The sequence below is a fragment of the Mytilus trossulus genome, chromosome 4, assembly GCF_036588685.1.
Source record: "Mytilus trossulus isolate FHL-02 chromosome 4, PNRI_Mtr1.1.1.hap1, whole genome shotgun sequence".
NCBI classification, from domain to species: domain Eukaryota; kingdom Metazoa; phylum Mollusca; class Bivalvia; order Mytilida; family Mytilidae; genus Mytilus; species Mytilus trossulus.
In genome coordinates, this window is record NC_086376.1 from 77,828,341 (window position 1) to 77,845,172 (window position 16,832).

The 16,832-nt window shown below is 30.1% G+C and overlaps 1 protein-coding gene across 4 annotated transcripts in view; it reads left to right on the forward strand.

Moving 5' to 3' along the window:
- LOC134716033 (phospholipid-transporting ATPase ID-like) overlaps positions 1 to 16,832 on the forward strand; it is a 71,349-nt gene that overhangs the window by 21,830 nt on the left and 32,687 nt on the right. For all 4 annotated transcript variants that reach the window (XM_063578711.1, XM_063578712.1, XM_063578713.1 and 1 more), the window contains exons 4-8: positions 9,337 to 9,395; positions 11,167 to 11,280; positions 12,956 to 13,054; positions 15,809 to 15,943; positions 16,567 to 16,637. In XM_063578711.1, coding sequence (XP_063434781.1) covers positions 9,337 to 9,395; positions 11,167 to 11,280; positions 12,956 to 13,054; positions 15,809 to 15,943; positions 16,567 to 16,637 — 478 coding nt within the window. The remainder of the gene's footprint in view (positions 1 to 9,336; positions 9,396 to 11,166; positions 11,281 to 12,955; positions 13,055 to 15,808; positions 15,944 to 16,566; positions 16,638 to 16,832) is intronic.

A 16,832-nucleotide genomic window follows, 5' to 3' on the forward strand; every position in this document is an offset into this window, starting at 1 on the left:
TTATGTTCAATCCTCAAAAATAAAATGAATTTTCCATTATAAAAATTGTTGTTAACGAGTCTTGTATTAATTTTTGATTGACAGAATTGACGGGTATTTGGTATTTTGTTCAACTTTTTTGGGTTGCATTTTTTCATCAACGAAATAATTACTTTCATTGATTGATAAAGTGCTCTAAGTCAATTTAATAATAGCCAAGCTGACTAAGAAAAAAATGTTCTTTTTGTGATGCAGAGATACAGAGTATGAAAAATTCAAGACTGTCTTTTAAAATTTAATATGGGTAATTTTTTATTTTTTAGGTTGCTGTCTCTTTGACATATACCATTAATCTTCTTAATGATTCTTAAGAGCCCAATTTTCCTCGAAATTGAAACTGTTAAGTTCCATCCCTTTGTCGTAATTGTATTGTCTATTGATTGAGTGTTTCAAGCTTATTGTAAAATCAGCACTAATTGACAAACAATGGCAGAATGCTTTAATGACATCTTTACAATAGTTGCTAAGAAAATTTTCAGACAAGCATAGTGAACTAGAAGATGTTGTTTAAAATAATTTATATAGTGCTGTTGCTTCAGTAATCTTGATTGAAATAATATGAAATGTACATGAAATTTAAAGGTATGCATTTCCGATTTTATTTGACAAAGATTGCAATTTATGCAGTTCTTCGTTCATTTCCCTAGACTGTATTTAACAGAGAATGAAAGATAATTTGATTGTGTGTTACATATTTGTGTTAATTTATGAGATGCTCATTAGAATGAAACAGATATTTGAAGAAAAGATTCCTGTGATTTTGTGAAAAAAAGTATGGCAAATCCTTATCAAAGCCAATAGATAGTTCTTCTCAAGGCCAATGGTTCAAGTGAAGAAATTTCTTTTTAAAAACTGTGTTAAAATTAGAATCAGCACTCTGTCATGCAAGTAGTTATAAGAGCTGTAATAAAAACTAAAAATCATGAACTGTACATTTTTCTTCAAGTTATATTTCTGATTACCCATTTTGTGTCTTTAGTCATTTCTAATGAAAGTACAAATTAAATACTTTTATTACTTTGCAAAACCTTGGATTCTATTTAAGCTTTTACAACTACACCACAAAAAAGCAAACTTTTATGCTACCAAAACAAAAAGAAACAATAAATTTGTGTTGTAGTGATTTTTTTTTTAAAGAATGTTCACTCTTTACTTAGTATGATCATAAGGCAAAAAGAAAATTATGAACTTTTTTCTTAATTAAATTATATACATAATATGATAATTTTAACAGAATTTGATTCACATAATATAAAATGTAGTTCAAGTTCAAAATTGGAAATCTTTATTCTTTGTCTTGTTTTGCACTTGTATAATGTTATTATGTTTCTGAGAAGTTTCCAAGGATATAAGTAAAGCCCTTTATTAGTTTTGTATATCGATATAACTCATTTATAAAGACATTAAGAAATCTGGCAGCTTGTCGTCTGAAAAAATTGATTGCTTAATGTAGCAGAGAAAAACCCCTACAAACGAAAAAGTGTACTTGTGTTGTATCCATTGATTTTTTTATAAAATGTAAATAAAATCATCATATAAACGTTAAAGTGATGTCAATATTTTTACTCAACGATTGTATTTCAGACCATTATATACTAGTAGATTTTATTTGTTTATGATATTTGTCATTTAATGTCAGTTTTTATGGACATGAGGTACTTGTACTTTTTACTAAGTATGAATTTGGAGGTGGTATTGACATTAGGATTTCTCAATTTACTGAATGAAGAAGTTCAGCAAGACTATATCTAATTGGCATCTTGTAGCTACAGATCAAAACAAATAAAAATAGCAAGTTAACAAGATTAGGGGATTGGTTGTTTACTGACCAGAAACAGGTTAAAATATTCAGCTAAAATTGTCAAATAAAATGAGAGATCAATTGTCATATATGAATCCTCACAAAAAAATCATTGATTGAGACATGCAATCATTATTGAATAAAATAAAAAAAGTTGTTTACAATATGAATTGACCACAATTTCATAATGGAACTCCTATCATTTGAAAAGTCTAAATCAGTGACTGTAAAGAATACTCTTGATAAATTCTTTAATTGCAAGTCTTCAAGCCTCCGTTTAGGTGAAATTCAGAGGTGTTGAACTGACTGACACTATTGCATGCAGTTACTAAAAATAAAAGGTTTTTTTAAGCGTGTCATGTGAAAATGGGAAACAAAGTTGGGTGGGACACTTTAAATTACAAGCTCTAGTATGACAATGATAAGTCCGATACAGGATTCTGACAAAACAATAAGCAGGATCTGGGATCCGATTCACCCCTCCCCAATTGGCCCCTGTTAAGTTTTAGGTTTTTTTTAACATTATCCATTATCTAGATTATGTTGGATCTGTCAATATTACAGGAGTAAACCAGTTACCCAGACATTGACATTGAATAAATATGGTAATCATATACTGTACAACTTTAACCTGTGGTCTGCTGATGGTCAATTAAGATCTGGTCATTCACTATTTGTTTTTCCCATGTCTTTTATTAACATTGGACCACCAGCTTGAATGAATAATACAGATCATTTTTGGTTGACTCTTATCACAGATGAATTTTGTTATGATAAATCAGTTATTTTTTCCATAAACGAAGTTGCAAAATGGTTTTTCCCTTGTTTTGTTAAGGACGTAAACACTTTCAATTATTTCTGCTTGTCTGGAAGTAATTTATATATTACAAGTCTGCAGTCACAGACTTGATGGAAGGTTTGGTTAATAGACTATTTACTATATAAATATATATATTTAGTTGTTTACTTTGACAAAAGACAATGGTGTACAGGATATATATATCTTTAGAAAGGGAAGGTTACTAAGTAATTTCCTAGGAAAACAAACTGAGAGCAGGCCCGTAGCCAGGAATTTCCAAAGGGGGGTTCGTTGGACTCACAAACTCGACTTTAACAGTCACAATTCGGACAGAACATTGACTTTAACAGTGCTTATTTGTTTTCAAGGGGGGGGGGTCGTCCGAACCCCCCGAACCCCCCTGGCTACGGGTATGGAGAGTGCCTGTTTAAATAACTGAAAATATCTGATCTTATACATGCATTGGTGGATCCAGGGAGGGGGAGGGGACCACCCTTTTTTTTTGGTCGATCAATGCCTTTGAATGGGGACATATAGTTGGAACCCCTATTGTCCTGGGTCCTGCAAGTGATCCAAGTTCATTCAGGTTGTTGCAAAGCCATATCTTAAAACCTATCAGATCAAAATTAATCAGGTGAAATATTATTATTCGTGTTTTTACATGATTTCCTCATGAAATCATTTGATTCTGCAGCTGCCTTTGTTAAAAATACTTATAGTCATTGACAGCTGTCATCAATGAAAATAAAAAAAAGAATGGACCAATTGTACTAGAAAATTTTGTTTCATAGAAAATGTCTACCTGTAAATAACTAAACGACCAATATCATCTATATTGTGACTATTGTTTTATAACTAGTAAAATTTTACTTTTAACTTTTTAGTTTAATTACACTTTTTAGATTATTTCACAAAATTTTCTGTGGAATTTGCATGACTCTTTTTCTTAATCATTTTCTGATAGCCCAAGTTTTAACTTAAGATTATGTTCACTTGTTGATTGAATAACTTTGATTGGCTTACAGAGGTACAAAAAGGAAAGACAACATGTTTTGTACAATAGAAATAATTGTAAATCAAGAATTTAATAGCTAAAGATATTTGAAAATTATAATACTTTACATGCATGATTTAAAGCAGTGTCAGTGAGGCACACTATACATTCTGTTGATTTTCTTGTAAAAGGTCATTTATTAGCTTATTTGGATCATTTTAGAGACTTTTTAAAACAAATGTTAATGCTGATATCAGAATTGCTCCATTGAAATAAATTCTTTAGCTTTATCAAAGTGGTTTACATTAGATTCTACCAGTGACATTAAAATTACATTTATATAAGTTTTGTTATCTTCTTGATGCCTTTCATTTTTCTTTATATATATTGTTATGTTTGATGTTTTTTAAAGTTCTAACTCTTTAAACTCTGTTTCTGGCCCATCATCCTCATAAACACAATTTTTTATGCCATTTTGGATGATGAACTTAAAGAAAATCAGGTTCTATGGACTCCAATCTTTATTGACAAGGTTTCTCAGTTTTCCTACTGCAGGTTGTGGCTCTCTCCGGGTATAGTGGCTTCCTCCACCAATCAAATCTGACTGTCACAAAATAGCACAGTAGTGCTGAAAGTGGTGTCAAACATCAATCAATCAATCAATACTATAGTAAGGTAAAACATAGGTGAAAACAATCACAGCATATATAAATATATATTTACTCATATTGCCTCCAATAAGAACTATAGATGACTTTAAAAAAAAAAGTGCACCTCCCCAGAAATTTAAGCTTGATGACTTGTATAGATTGATGTATGGAACGGAAGCCACACTGGTACTGTCACTGTCATCCCCTACCAAAATAAATCTCTGATGCACTGGAATTTGAATTTTTTTCTCATACATTGTATTGATACAAACAATATAAAAGGAAGTACTAGTGATATGATTGTCAACAAAACTTTCCTACAATTCATGACATCAGGTTTGGTTTTCATTAAAGCCTTCTATAATATATCAGAAATTCACAATTCTGACATAAACAACTATCAAATACATTTTTTATTAAGGTTTCTTGAAAATTCTGTTTATGTTCATATTTCATGTAGCAAACAGCTATATTTCATGTAGCTAACAGCTATATATGGTAACAATTCATTGTTGTGTCACTGTTTCTTTGGAAATGATATATGTTTATTGATCTTATTATTTAATGAAAAAAAGGAGCAGAGCACTTGTAAACACTAATTTAAAATGACTCTACATATATAAAAACAGTTGGACTTATAATATGTCCAGGTTACATTTCAACAAACGGTTCAGTAAAGCTGTAGTCAGGGGCGGATCCAGCCATTTTTAAAAAGGGAGTTCTCAACCCAGGACAAAGGGGGATTCCAACTATATGCCTCCATTCAAATGCATTGATCGGCCAAAAAAGGGGGGGTTCCAACCCCTGGATCTGCCACTGGTAGTACTTATTTTGTGTTATTATCAAGTTCTTCTATTTTTAATTGAACACCGATCGTTGACATGTGCCGTGTGACACCACACTCACCATTGATTTTCAGGCTAAAAATTTTGGTTTAACTTGAAAATAAGTTCACATGTTTAAAACTTGTAAGATTTTATGCAAAGCTATAGCTTTTATCCTGATTTCATAATTCAGTTAACAAACAAATTTGTTCAACCTTGACATTGTGTCCTATGGACAAACTTTCTTTCTCCAATTGTATAGATCCCTTATTCATTTGGCTTCTAAAATGGCAATGGTGTATATAGTGAAAACATCCTTTTACCAGACAATTTTCGTTGTCTTTAAAACCTTCTAGAATTTAACATCCTAAGAAATCCAGAAATATAACAGTTAAACAGATATCTATCCTGTTCAGAATCTTTTCTTAGACATGTTAGACATGAGGTTTTAAATAATTCAGTAGCTTGTTGTCCAAACCTAATTACACCACCAATATAGTTTATGACAGCTGATTAAGTTATATATATACAATAAACAAATAAATCATGGTCTTTATCAAATAATATAAATTATACATGGAATGCAATATAGTTTCTGTTTATTTGGAGTGTTCCCTTGAGATTTTCATTTTCCAGTTACAAAATACTATTTTATGAATAAGTAATTCGCATTTCAGTTAAAATTTGATTATTAACTGTTACATGAGAAATTTATAATGATAGAGTTGAATCTGTGGTTTTTCTTAGTAAAGAAAAGAAGTAAACAAACATGTTATTTATTTATATCTTGTTACTGATTTTGATGGGCAAAAAATTGCATGGCAAATAGTGATTATACTTCTTGGAAAAGGTTTAGAATTAAAAAAGGGTTTAGTTAAAACAGACAGTAGATCTATTGATTGGAGTGTAGTATTACACGGTACTACCGTACAGGGAAAGACATTATGTCAAGTTTTTCGTGTTCATGTCGTTCAGCAAAAATACATGATTAGTACTTTAGCATTCAATATTTAGGTCATTTTGAGAAATAAGTCATTACATAAATGTGTAAGAAACTACAAGTCGATATAAGAGGACATGATGAGACAACTCTCCATCCAAGTAACAATTAATAAAAGTAAACCATAAGAGATTAAGGTACGGCCTTCAACAGGGAGCCTAGGCTCACACTGAACAGCAAGCTATAAAGAGCCCTGAAAAAGACATAGATAGATATGCAGAAAACAATAATGCCTCATTGCAATGACCAACAAAACTTAAGAGATCTTAAGATTGCTGGGTGATCTTTTTAGATGAGAGTAAATGACACCAATGTAAGGTCAATCTTGAGGTACCAATAAGTTTTAAGATCATTTAAAGCATTCTATTTATGACCAGACTTAAAAAACTACATTGTAGCCTCACTCTAATTTCATAGTATATATCTTTCTATAGACTAACCTAGACATATTATATATTATAATTACAATGACCTGGCTCTTTGGAATGAATTATCATTGTTTTGTATTATATCCTGATCTACAGCGTAGATGGAATACTTAACTATAATTGTTTTCTAAACACAATATTGAAGTTATTCAATTGACAAAATGGAGAATGGAAATGGGGATTCTGTCAAAGAGACAACAACATAGAGCAGACAGTGACAGCCTAAAGGACACCAATGGGTCTTCAATGCAGTGATAAACTCCCGCACCCAAAAGCGTTCTTCAGCTGGATGTTTTATTCCAATTACCAGCCCAATTGGCATAAACCTTTGACATGACAATAACATTAATAATTTGAGATTAAAACAAGTGCATTACAGTAGTTTCTGACTGTAAACAGATGACACAGGCTATTATAAGACAATCCCATTCCTCGAAGACATTATTATTAATTTTTCTTAAAATATTGACAATGAAGATTTTTATTTAGCCTCTAAGGGAAGTATAAATGACTATAAATTATTATAATTATTCCTTTATATTGACAGCTGTTCACAGTTTATTTGCATTAAACCAATAATTAATCAGTGTATTATCACAATATTATATGACACAGACTATTGTCTCAATTTACTTTATGATGTTTATCATTTGATTTGATTTGATAGTTTGTTCAATAATATAGGATACAATGATGCTATTGTTGCTGTATCTGTACCTTTATGGAATATCTGTTATTCAAATGAAAGCAGATATGATCCTAATGTCATAATTAGAATTCTTCCCCCTTTTCTCGAATGTGACATACCAAATTAGACTTTATAACAGGTTTGGGAACATAACAGGTGTCACATGTGGAGCAGGATCTACCCACCCTGCTTAAACACTTAAGATCACCCCCAGTTTTTGGTTGGATTTGTGATGCTCAGTCTTTAGTTTTCTATGTTGTTTTTATGCCCCATTTAGATATGTGCATTATATTTTCTGTCTGTGTATTCATCAGTCAGTCTGTCTTGCTTCAGATTAAAGTTTTTGGTCAAGGTACATGTAGTCTTGAAAATCCCAACCCATATACTTTGTATTTATTTAAAAACAAAATCATATAAAACCATTCACATGTATCTCAGTTTTACAGTGCTTATCCAGTGACCTTTGGGGTATCACATTTGCAAAGACCAAAACAGTTTACCAAATTGCAGTCAGATTTCTACTCCAACTAACTGATCAACTGGTAAAATATTTTAGCAGATTGCTCAAGTGAAATGTTGTTAGTTTGAAGTGAGTGCTGTAAAATAAAAAAAGTTATACTTACCATCCAGAATCAGTTAGTTGATACCTTTGTCAATCTTTTTTAACAAAAATAATATCTTACTATAGTATGAGTCACTGAATAAAATGGTCTAATTTTAACATGGAAACTTCTATCATAAATAAATATTATAAATGAATAGTTCAAAACATTGTTTTGTAGGTGTATATTTTATAGCTTTGTCTTCTAAGATGAAGTTATTGTGCAATTGTGATTCGAATAACATTTTCTATGCAAATTACTGATCTGCTGTCATTAAAGGGAAATAATTTATATTGAGTTCAAATGTACACATAAAATTTAATCAATGATACGAGGCTTATGATTTTGCCTACAAAAGATTCATAAAAAAAAATGAAATGCAAAATTAGTATGAAATTGAAGGGCATGTAAAACACAAATTAGAAAGGTTTTGCAAAATACTGCTTATAAGATATCTTGTACTCCTTGGTAGACAATCCTTTATACTTTGAACAATTCAACATTTTGCAAAACAGCTGTTAATCATCTTTCATCATTAAATAAGTTTCATTGTTCGTTTTAGAACAGAGGATAAAAGTTAAATAATAACAGAAATAATGTTACAACAAATTAAATGGGGAAATTTGATATTTGTCAGACAGAACAAAATTTTGCTGATTATTTGTAATGTAAATTATTTCCCTTTATTGCCAGCAGATCAGTAATTTGTATACAAAATGTTATTCGAATCACAATTGCACAATAACTTCATCTTAGAAGACAAAGCTATAGAATATACACCTACAAAACAATGTTTTGAACTATTCATTTATAATATTTATTTATGATAGAAGTTTCCATGTTAAAATTAGACCATTTTATTCAGTGACTCATACTATAGTAAGATATTATTTGTGTTAGAAATGATTGACAAAGATATCAACTGACTGGATCTGGATGGTAAGTATAACTTTTTATTTTACAGCACTCACTTCATACTAACAACATTTCACTTGAGCAATCTGCTAAAATATTTTACCAGTTGATCAGTTAGTTGGAGTAGAAATCTGACTGCAATTTGGTAAACTGTTTTGGTCTTTGCTAATGTGATACCCCAAAGGTCACTGGATAAGCACAGTAACAAAATATACAATCTTTGTCATCTTAATTTGTAACAGTATTATTTAATTTGTGGTCAATTAAAGGTTCATCAGATAAAGATGTTTACCAAAAAGGGTGACTCACATGAATGGTTTAGATATAAGAAGTGGTGTACATTTAATCAGATATCTTATCAAAAGATTAAAACAAGACATGTTGACATTTAACCTTTTTGAAAAAAAAACAATAATATATTTGACTTTAAAACAATTGACCTATTCCAGCAGCATGTCTGACTATTCATATTGGAAATTACCCCCTGTGCAATTGACTAAAGCCAGCACAAAGCGTCAGTTTGTTTTCTAGAATAAGACCTTCCTAGCACTTGTACCACTGTATTGTGATTTCTCTGTGTGTTTTTATTTTTGCAGAATTAGAAAGAATAATTAAAGCCAACAGTCCATCAGAGAATGCCGTATATGAATATGCAGTAAGTAAAGAAACATTAACATTAAGGCTTTAGCTCTCCAGATGGTAATGGAAGCCTTCCAAAAGTTAAAGGCTGCTTTATTGTGGAATACCATATGCCTCTTTTTCTATATTTAAATGTATTTGAAATGGTTCTCTTTACTTTAGAGGCTACTAGTAGTTGGTTTTTAATGAATTTTTAAATATAAATTTTTGAAAAAATAAAATATATTCTGATATATATGTGCCTTTTGCCATTCAGAGGAATGGTAATGATTTAAAAAAAAAAAATAAGCTAGTGCTCTTATAATGCACTTATCACAGATCTATGGCAATAGTCCTGAAAAGTAAACTAAAAACTTTAGGAAAAGGAGTAGATTGGATTATTCATAATTGAATTAAGTATTAGGGTGCTAATTGTGATGTCAAAGAGCAATATCCTATCAATTTTTGCTACAAAGGTAATTTTTCAAATGTATTCACAACTATTCAACATCTCATAGCTAGATTTGTTGGCTTAAAAACTTAAAATATGGTAATGACATGTCCATTGTAGAATACCAAAGGTAGAGAGGTAAATTGTTTTGTGTGGCGTTTTATAATTGTATTGCTGTTTAAATCAATTATATATTCTTCATATAGATCTCATTTAAATCATACATAGAAATTAACTATGGTTGAAAATAAGAAGATGTCACATGATTGCCAATGAGACAACTTTTCACAAGACTAAAGAGACCAAATGACACTGAAGTTATCAACTATAGCAAACAACAATGAGTTAAACTCATACTGCACAGTCTATAGCAATGAGTATAACCCATATCGCACAGTCAGCTTTAAAATGACAAATGAAAAACAGTTTTAACTAGAAAAATTAACAGCCTGATTATTGTAAAATATAATGAACAAAAAGCAAATTTGATATGCAGAGATGTATAGAGTTGCATTTGCTTTACCTATTCCCCTTCTTAATCAGTTTTGATCTTCTATTCTTCAAATTAAGCTATCTTGGTAGGGATTGCTAGTCAATGTCTAATCAAGCCCAAACATATTCCATATCTATGGTTTTCAGTTAATTTTTTGCCTTTGAACTAATTCCTTGAGTATGAATTTATTAAACTTAGAGAAAAGAAACATGTGCTGTGTGTCCTAAATGTTTTTATGACCATATATTAAGCTATTAGATAAAATGTGGAATAAACATGTGTGTTTGTTTGATACATATATTACAAAGTTACTGAATTTATATCTACTTATATATAAGTGTTTACTTTTTATTCTGTGTGCTGAGTTGCATGATTGATAACCAGGCAAATTCTAATTACTAAAATTGGTCAAAATATAAACTGAAATATAAACTCAGTTGTGTTTCAAGGATCAGACAAGGTATTCCAAAGAGAGGAAGTTTTGCAAATATAAAATGCTTGTAAAATGATCAGATGAACTTAAAATTGTAGAAGTGGCTTGGATTTTTATAAATTCAAAGATATGCCAAATGCCAAATATACATCCTAGTCTATCAAGTGGTCCATTTTTAAATATATAATTTATTTATTAGAAGTGAAATTGGAAATAAAGAATGTGTCAAAGACACAACAATCTGACCAAAGGCAAAGAGCAGCTCAGAGAGCCACCAATAGGTATTCAACCAGGGAAGAATGTCCAACACCAGAAAGGGGGCTTCAGCTTGCTACTAAATTATAATGTTTACTTGTTCAGATAGGTGGATGTAACCTTCAACTCACAAATGAACCAAAATTAAAAGAAAAATTAACATTATTTACTTTCAGAACAATTATATCTGTACATCCAAGTATACACTCCTTACCTTCCTGCCGAAGAATCTATTGGAACAGTTTCGGAGATTGGCTAACACATACTTTCTTTGTCTCTTAGTGTTACAGGTATGTAAAACATATGTTGCTGCTGTTAACTTAAAGTGATTGGTTTAGAAAAGGTTCAGAATAAAACTTAAACTTCTGCTAAGAGACATAGCACATTTCTTCATTTGTTAAATATCCTCGTCCTACTTCTATCAACAATACCATATTACTTGAGAACATTTATTTGTCCTGACTTTTAATGATTTAAGGGTAATCGTTTAAACTCGTGATATATATATTAGAAAAAATTGAGAAAAAATAGAAAAATTGTGTCTAAGAGACAACAACCCAACCATTGGGCAGAAAACAGTAGAAGATCACCAACCGGTCTTCAATGCAGCGAGCAATTCCCACCATTCCTGCACTCAGAGGCATCCTTCAGATGGCCCCTAAACAAATATATATATACTAGGTCTTCTTTTCTAGTTTATTTGTGCAGTTCAGTAAATCAGATGATGGTAAAAAGGTAGAAGTTTTTGAACAAGGAACAAATGGCATGACTTGATTTCAGACAGCTGAATCTTAACTAGAAATTGAAAAATTATTGAAGCCCCATTCCACAATCTGTAGCACACAATTTTAGATATCATTTAGAGAGATAAAATGTAATTCTTTACGGAATTAAGTTTTTGTAAATTCATTTTTCATTTTGAAAATTAGGATATCAACACGATTTTCTAATATTTAGACAAAATAACAACAAATAGGTATTACCATAATAACTTCTTATTTCCCAATAAGAAAAACTGCAAGAATTCTCGATTTTAAGAAGGGAGCTGATATTCAGACAATTCTTTTAGCTTTCTGTTAAGTGATGAGTATTTTTGTTAAGGAGGTGTTTAGTATATATGTCAATGAGACAGCTAAGCTACCCAAAGACAAAACAATACAAAAAGTCACACACTCTTCAACAATATATAACTTGCAAGTGTCTGTACCAAATGTTGAGCTCTAAACACACCATTTTAGCTAGAAATATATGACAAATATAATAGCAGAGACTATTGAAAAAATATATACCTAATTCTTCTAGGAAATATATGAATTACAGATTTTAAGTGTGCTTATATTTTATTTATCATGTACATCTTGAGATGAATAGAATGTTTTAAACACCATACTTTTAAATTTAAATGGAATTTTCATTCTTGTGTATATGTTTGTATGACATATTGATTTGAATATATTATTCAGTAAACATTAACAAAAATAGATTGTAATTATTAAAGTTTAAATTACTTTTCACGTTTAATATTTCATATCTAGTCCCATATATAGATTCTCATCCAGCCCACATGATTTGTATCGTTTCTGCAAGATATTCTACTGGGGCAGTCACTTTGAAAGTGGCAACAAAGGCCACATGTTTAAAGATTATATTTCAAAGGCATAGAAGAGCTATTCACAATATATTGTATGCAATTGCCTGAATGTCTGAAGTTTTGGTCTGGCATGCAATTTATGTTCTTCAATAGCTTCATATTTGACCTCATTTCATGTCTCAATGAATTAAGTTTCAAGTATTTATTGCACACATTCAGTATCATTGAATTTGAATATAAGATGTTGTTATCATTGCAATAGGTTTTGCGAAAAATGAAAAGTCATATTTTAAGCTTGGTAACATTATTTGTATGCTGCATTTATTAAATCTGATATTTTTGTTCATTGTTTTTTATTGAATTGGTGATTTCAGGTCATTCCAGCTGTAAGTTCACTGCCCTGGTACTCAACCCTTGTTCCTTTGGCTTTTGTCTTAGGAGTAACAGCAATCAAAGATGCTGTTGATGACTTTGTAAGTTCACCTGTAACCATGACTACACATCTTGGTCACCTGGTGACATTGGTTTGCTCTGCTTAACAAAAGAAGGGAATATCTCAAAGTTCTTTTATGAAATGTAATAACAAAAAGGTAAAACTATTCTCATTGTGAAATTACATGTATTTAGTCAATTTGAAAAAGAATAGTGCTTTTGACATATAGAATCAATTAAATTGATAACTAGGCTAATTTATAACGTTATGCTCATGATATTATGTAGGATTACTTTATTGAAGTTAGGTATTCCCTTCTTTCACTGCTTGAAGCTTTTATTAGTAATGTTTCTTCACAGAATATACACTTTTTGCAGCTAACATATTCTTTCTTGCAATGGCTATGTTTTAGCAACTAACATATTCTTTCTTGCAATGGGTATGTTTTAGCAACTAACATATTCTTTCTTGCAATAAGTGTGACTAACATATTGCACTTCTTTTGTTTACAAATGTTCACTTTTATTCAAAATTCTTCTCTTGTATTTCATACACTTTTGTATTTCTTCACATCACTTAAAAAAATACTGAAATTATATTCTTTTTTAAAATAAACATATATCCTTCTGTATATATGTATATTTTTTTTTTATTATTGCATTTTGAAATGTTATGAAAGTGACATAGGTCATACTCATATCAACTCCTTAGCTTTCAGCTTACTTTTAGCGTACTTTCAGCCTACTTTCAGCTTACTTTCAGCTTTAGCTTACTTTCAGCTAATTACAGCTTTAGCTTACTTTCAGCTTAATTTCAGCTTTAGCTTACTTTCAGCTTTCATTGCACTTTCAGCTCTGATGCAGTCGAGGAATGACATTGAATGCAGTTTTGCAGGATGATCCCTGTGGTTTGTTTAACTCCTCTGTTTCTGTCACTAACATATTTATGTCTCGTCTATATTAAACAGCTGATCCCATGGATCTCTTCGTTGACCCCACTAACAACATTAATACCGCTGATGGCAGTACTTTGTGTCTCGGCAGTTAAAGATATAAATGACGATTTTGTGAGTTGGCATCATCGTAGAGCATGAGTTGTAGCTGATAATATTAAAATGTGTTTTGTATGGAATTCAGCATGTTGAAATTCGTGATTTTTTATTTTCCCCCCTATATGCATGCATTGAAATTAAAATTTGTGTAATGTATATGAAATAGATTTTTTACAGAGGTTTTTCTGAACGATTGTAATGTTTGATTTCTTTGCATGGTTTGGTAGGTTTTTGGAGTAGTAGTTGTTAACATTAACTGTTATGTTTCCAACTAAATAAAAGTAAAAAAATAAACATGAGTTTCTATGAACTTTGGGTCTAGATCTGCAATTGCAGAAAATATAATGTTCTTCCATTAATATGGCTTCATATATCTTTTAGTCTTTAATACATTAAGTCATTAAATCAGTTGATCAAAAGAAATCTCTACTTCATGGCCTTAATTTTACAGTATTTTAAAAAAAAAAACTAACAGTGATTCAGGTGTTGAAAGTTTGAATTTCATTTTTAAATAAGTGAGAGTATAGGCCCAGTTTAAAAGAAAGAGGTTTTAAAAGTAAAAAAAGTTTATCTTAGTTACATGTTACACCTTAGTGACTCTCAGGATAACAATTGTTTACAAGTATCTTGAACTGAACGAAAAACCACAGCAATAATGTTTAAAAAATAATCAATTTTGGTGAATAAATACAGTTTTATTGAACGAATGAAATATGAATTTTTCCATACATATTAACTTTCACAACCTTTGACATTTGTAAAACGTTAAGATTTTTCGTACTTATTTTATATGATTCAATATTTTCCTTTGTGAGTCAGTGTTTAACAGCTGTTTCATGTGTTGTGGGTGGTCAACTTATGTTTTAATTTCTGGAGCCTTTGTCTTGTTTCATACTGTTATTTTTTCATATTTTAGATACTGTTTATAGACTTTTATTGATTGATTGATTTTTTGTTACAATGTTGTATTTCTATTATTGGGAAAATTTATTTCTTTTCATTATTATATGCATTGTTACGTAAACATGGTATATGTCAGATGTGAAAACACAGCATCTTTATAGGATACTCTATTGCAAACTTTAATAGAAGATTAAGTAAGCAGTAGCTTGTCACAGATTTTCATAATATTTGGAAAGGTTTTGAATGTTTTCTAAGATATAAAATGAGGAAATGAAAACCATTTTAGTACCTGTAAATTCAAATGACAATACTTTAGAATGCAAGAGGCACATGTATATATACATTTCTTTAAGAAAGTTTTTAATATATGGTAAAGCCTGTAGGAGGATAAGGTCTGATTGTAACTTGTTTTCAAAAATGTATTTTTACATTTTTTTAAGTTTGTGTATTTATATCAAAAATTCTACTATGACAGAATTAACACTAACTTTATATCCAATTATTGTTGGTCATCAAAGATTTGTATTTATTAATTTGCCTTTGAAAATTTGAAATCATACTTTGGAAAGTTGTTTCTATAAATAATTTTTTGAAATTTTGATAAAGTGATTTTCCTTGCCAAATGATATTTATCCCTGTCAAAGCAAAGTAAAAATGTAACTTAGCTAATTAATATCTGGGATCATAAAAATTCTGTTCTTTAAATGAAATTTAGAAATGAAAAAAACTTTCTGGACAATTTTTTCTCTTTTAATTATCATTGTCTCCAAGATGTATAAAATTCCTTTCATGCTTGACAAATTTATTGATGTATAACATATTTTTGGCTACATTTGACAGAGACGACATAGTAGCGATAACCAGGTCAACAACAGGTTGTCTCATGTTCTGCGGGATGGACAACCACTGGATGAAAAATGGCATAAAGTTGTTGTTGGGGATATTGTCAAGATGGAAAATAATCAGTTTGTTGCAGTAAGATATTTGATAATATTCAGTTTTTACAAAAAAATATAAAGTGTTATAAAATTATTGATAGAAAACATAGAACATGGTATATAAATATTTAACACAAACTGCCTACACACACTAATAACATAGTAAAGTAAAGAAACTTTTAATTCCTATATTTCTTCTTGAAGTTAAGTGAGGCTTTCAGAATAGAGCTAAAGTTCACGACTCACTGAAAGGGCATGAGATTTCATTGAAATTCTTTGTCAATTGTTAATAATAATACATTTGTGGATTTAAAAAAAGGATATAGGTAATATCTCCAAAAAATAGACTTTAATACAGAAATGCATCTTATAAATAATATCATATCAAGCCATTAGCATATAAACCTTTGGCTTCTAGCAGAATAACATGTTATTCTGCCAATTGTTACCTGGGAACTAACATATTAAAAATCTGGCATATTATGGGGTAGTACAAAAAAGGATTCATATTCCAACATTTTTCATTCTGGAAAAGAAAGGTATGCGCCAAATTAAAAAATTGTGAAAAAAACATCATCCATCCATCTGTGTTTTTTTTTTTATATAACTCATATTGCAATACATGTATGATAGTATAAAATGTATGACATTATATTGTAGGCTGACCTGTTTCTTTTGTCTACCAGTGAACCTCATAGTTTATGTTACATAGAAACTGCTGAACTTGATGGGTATGTCAATTGACAATTTTTATCAAGTCAATAAGTCCCTTTTAATCAGAGATTTTATAATATATTTGTACCAGCTATATAGTCTCATTAAACCAAATTTGTAAGTCCTATTATACTTTTAATAACTTTCTTTCAAATTATATCTTTTAAATTTTGTGCATTTCTGATAAAAATTTGTGGCTGCAAATTCGTAAT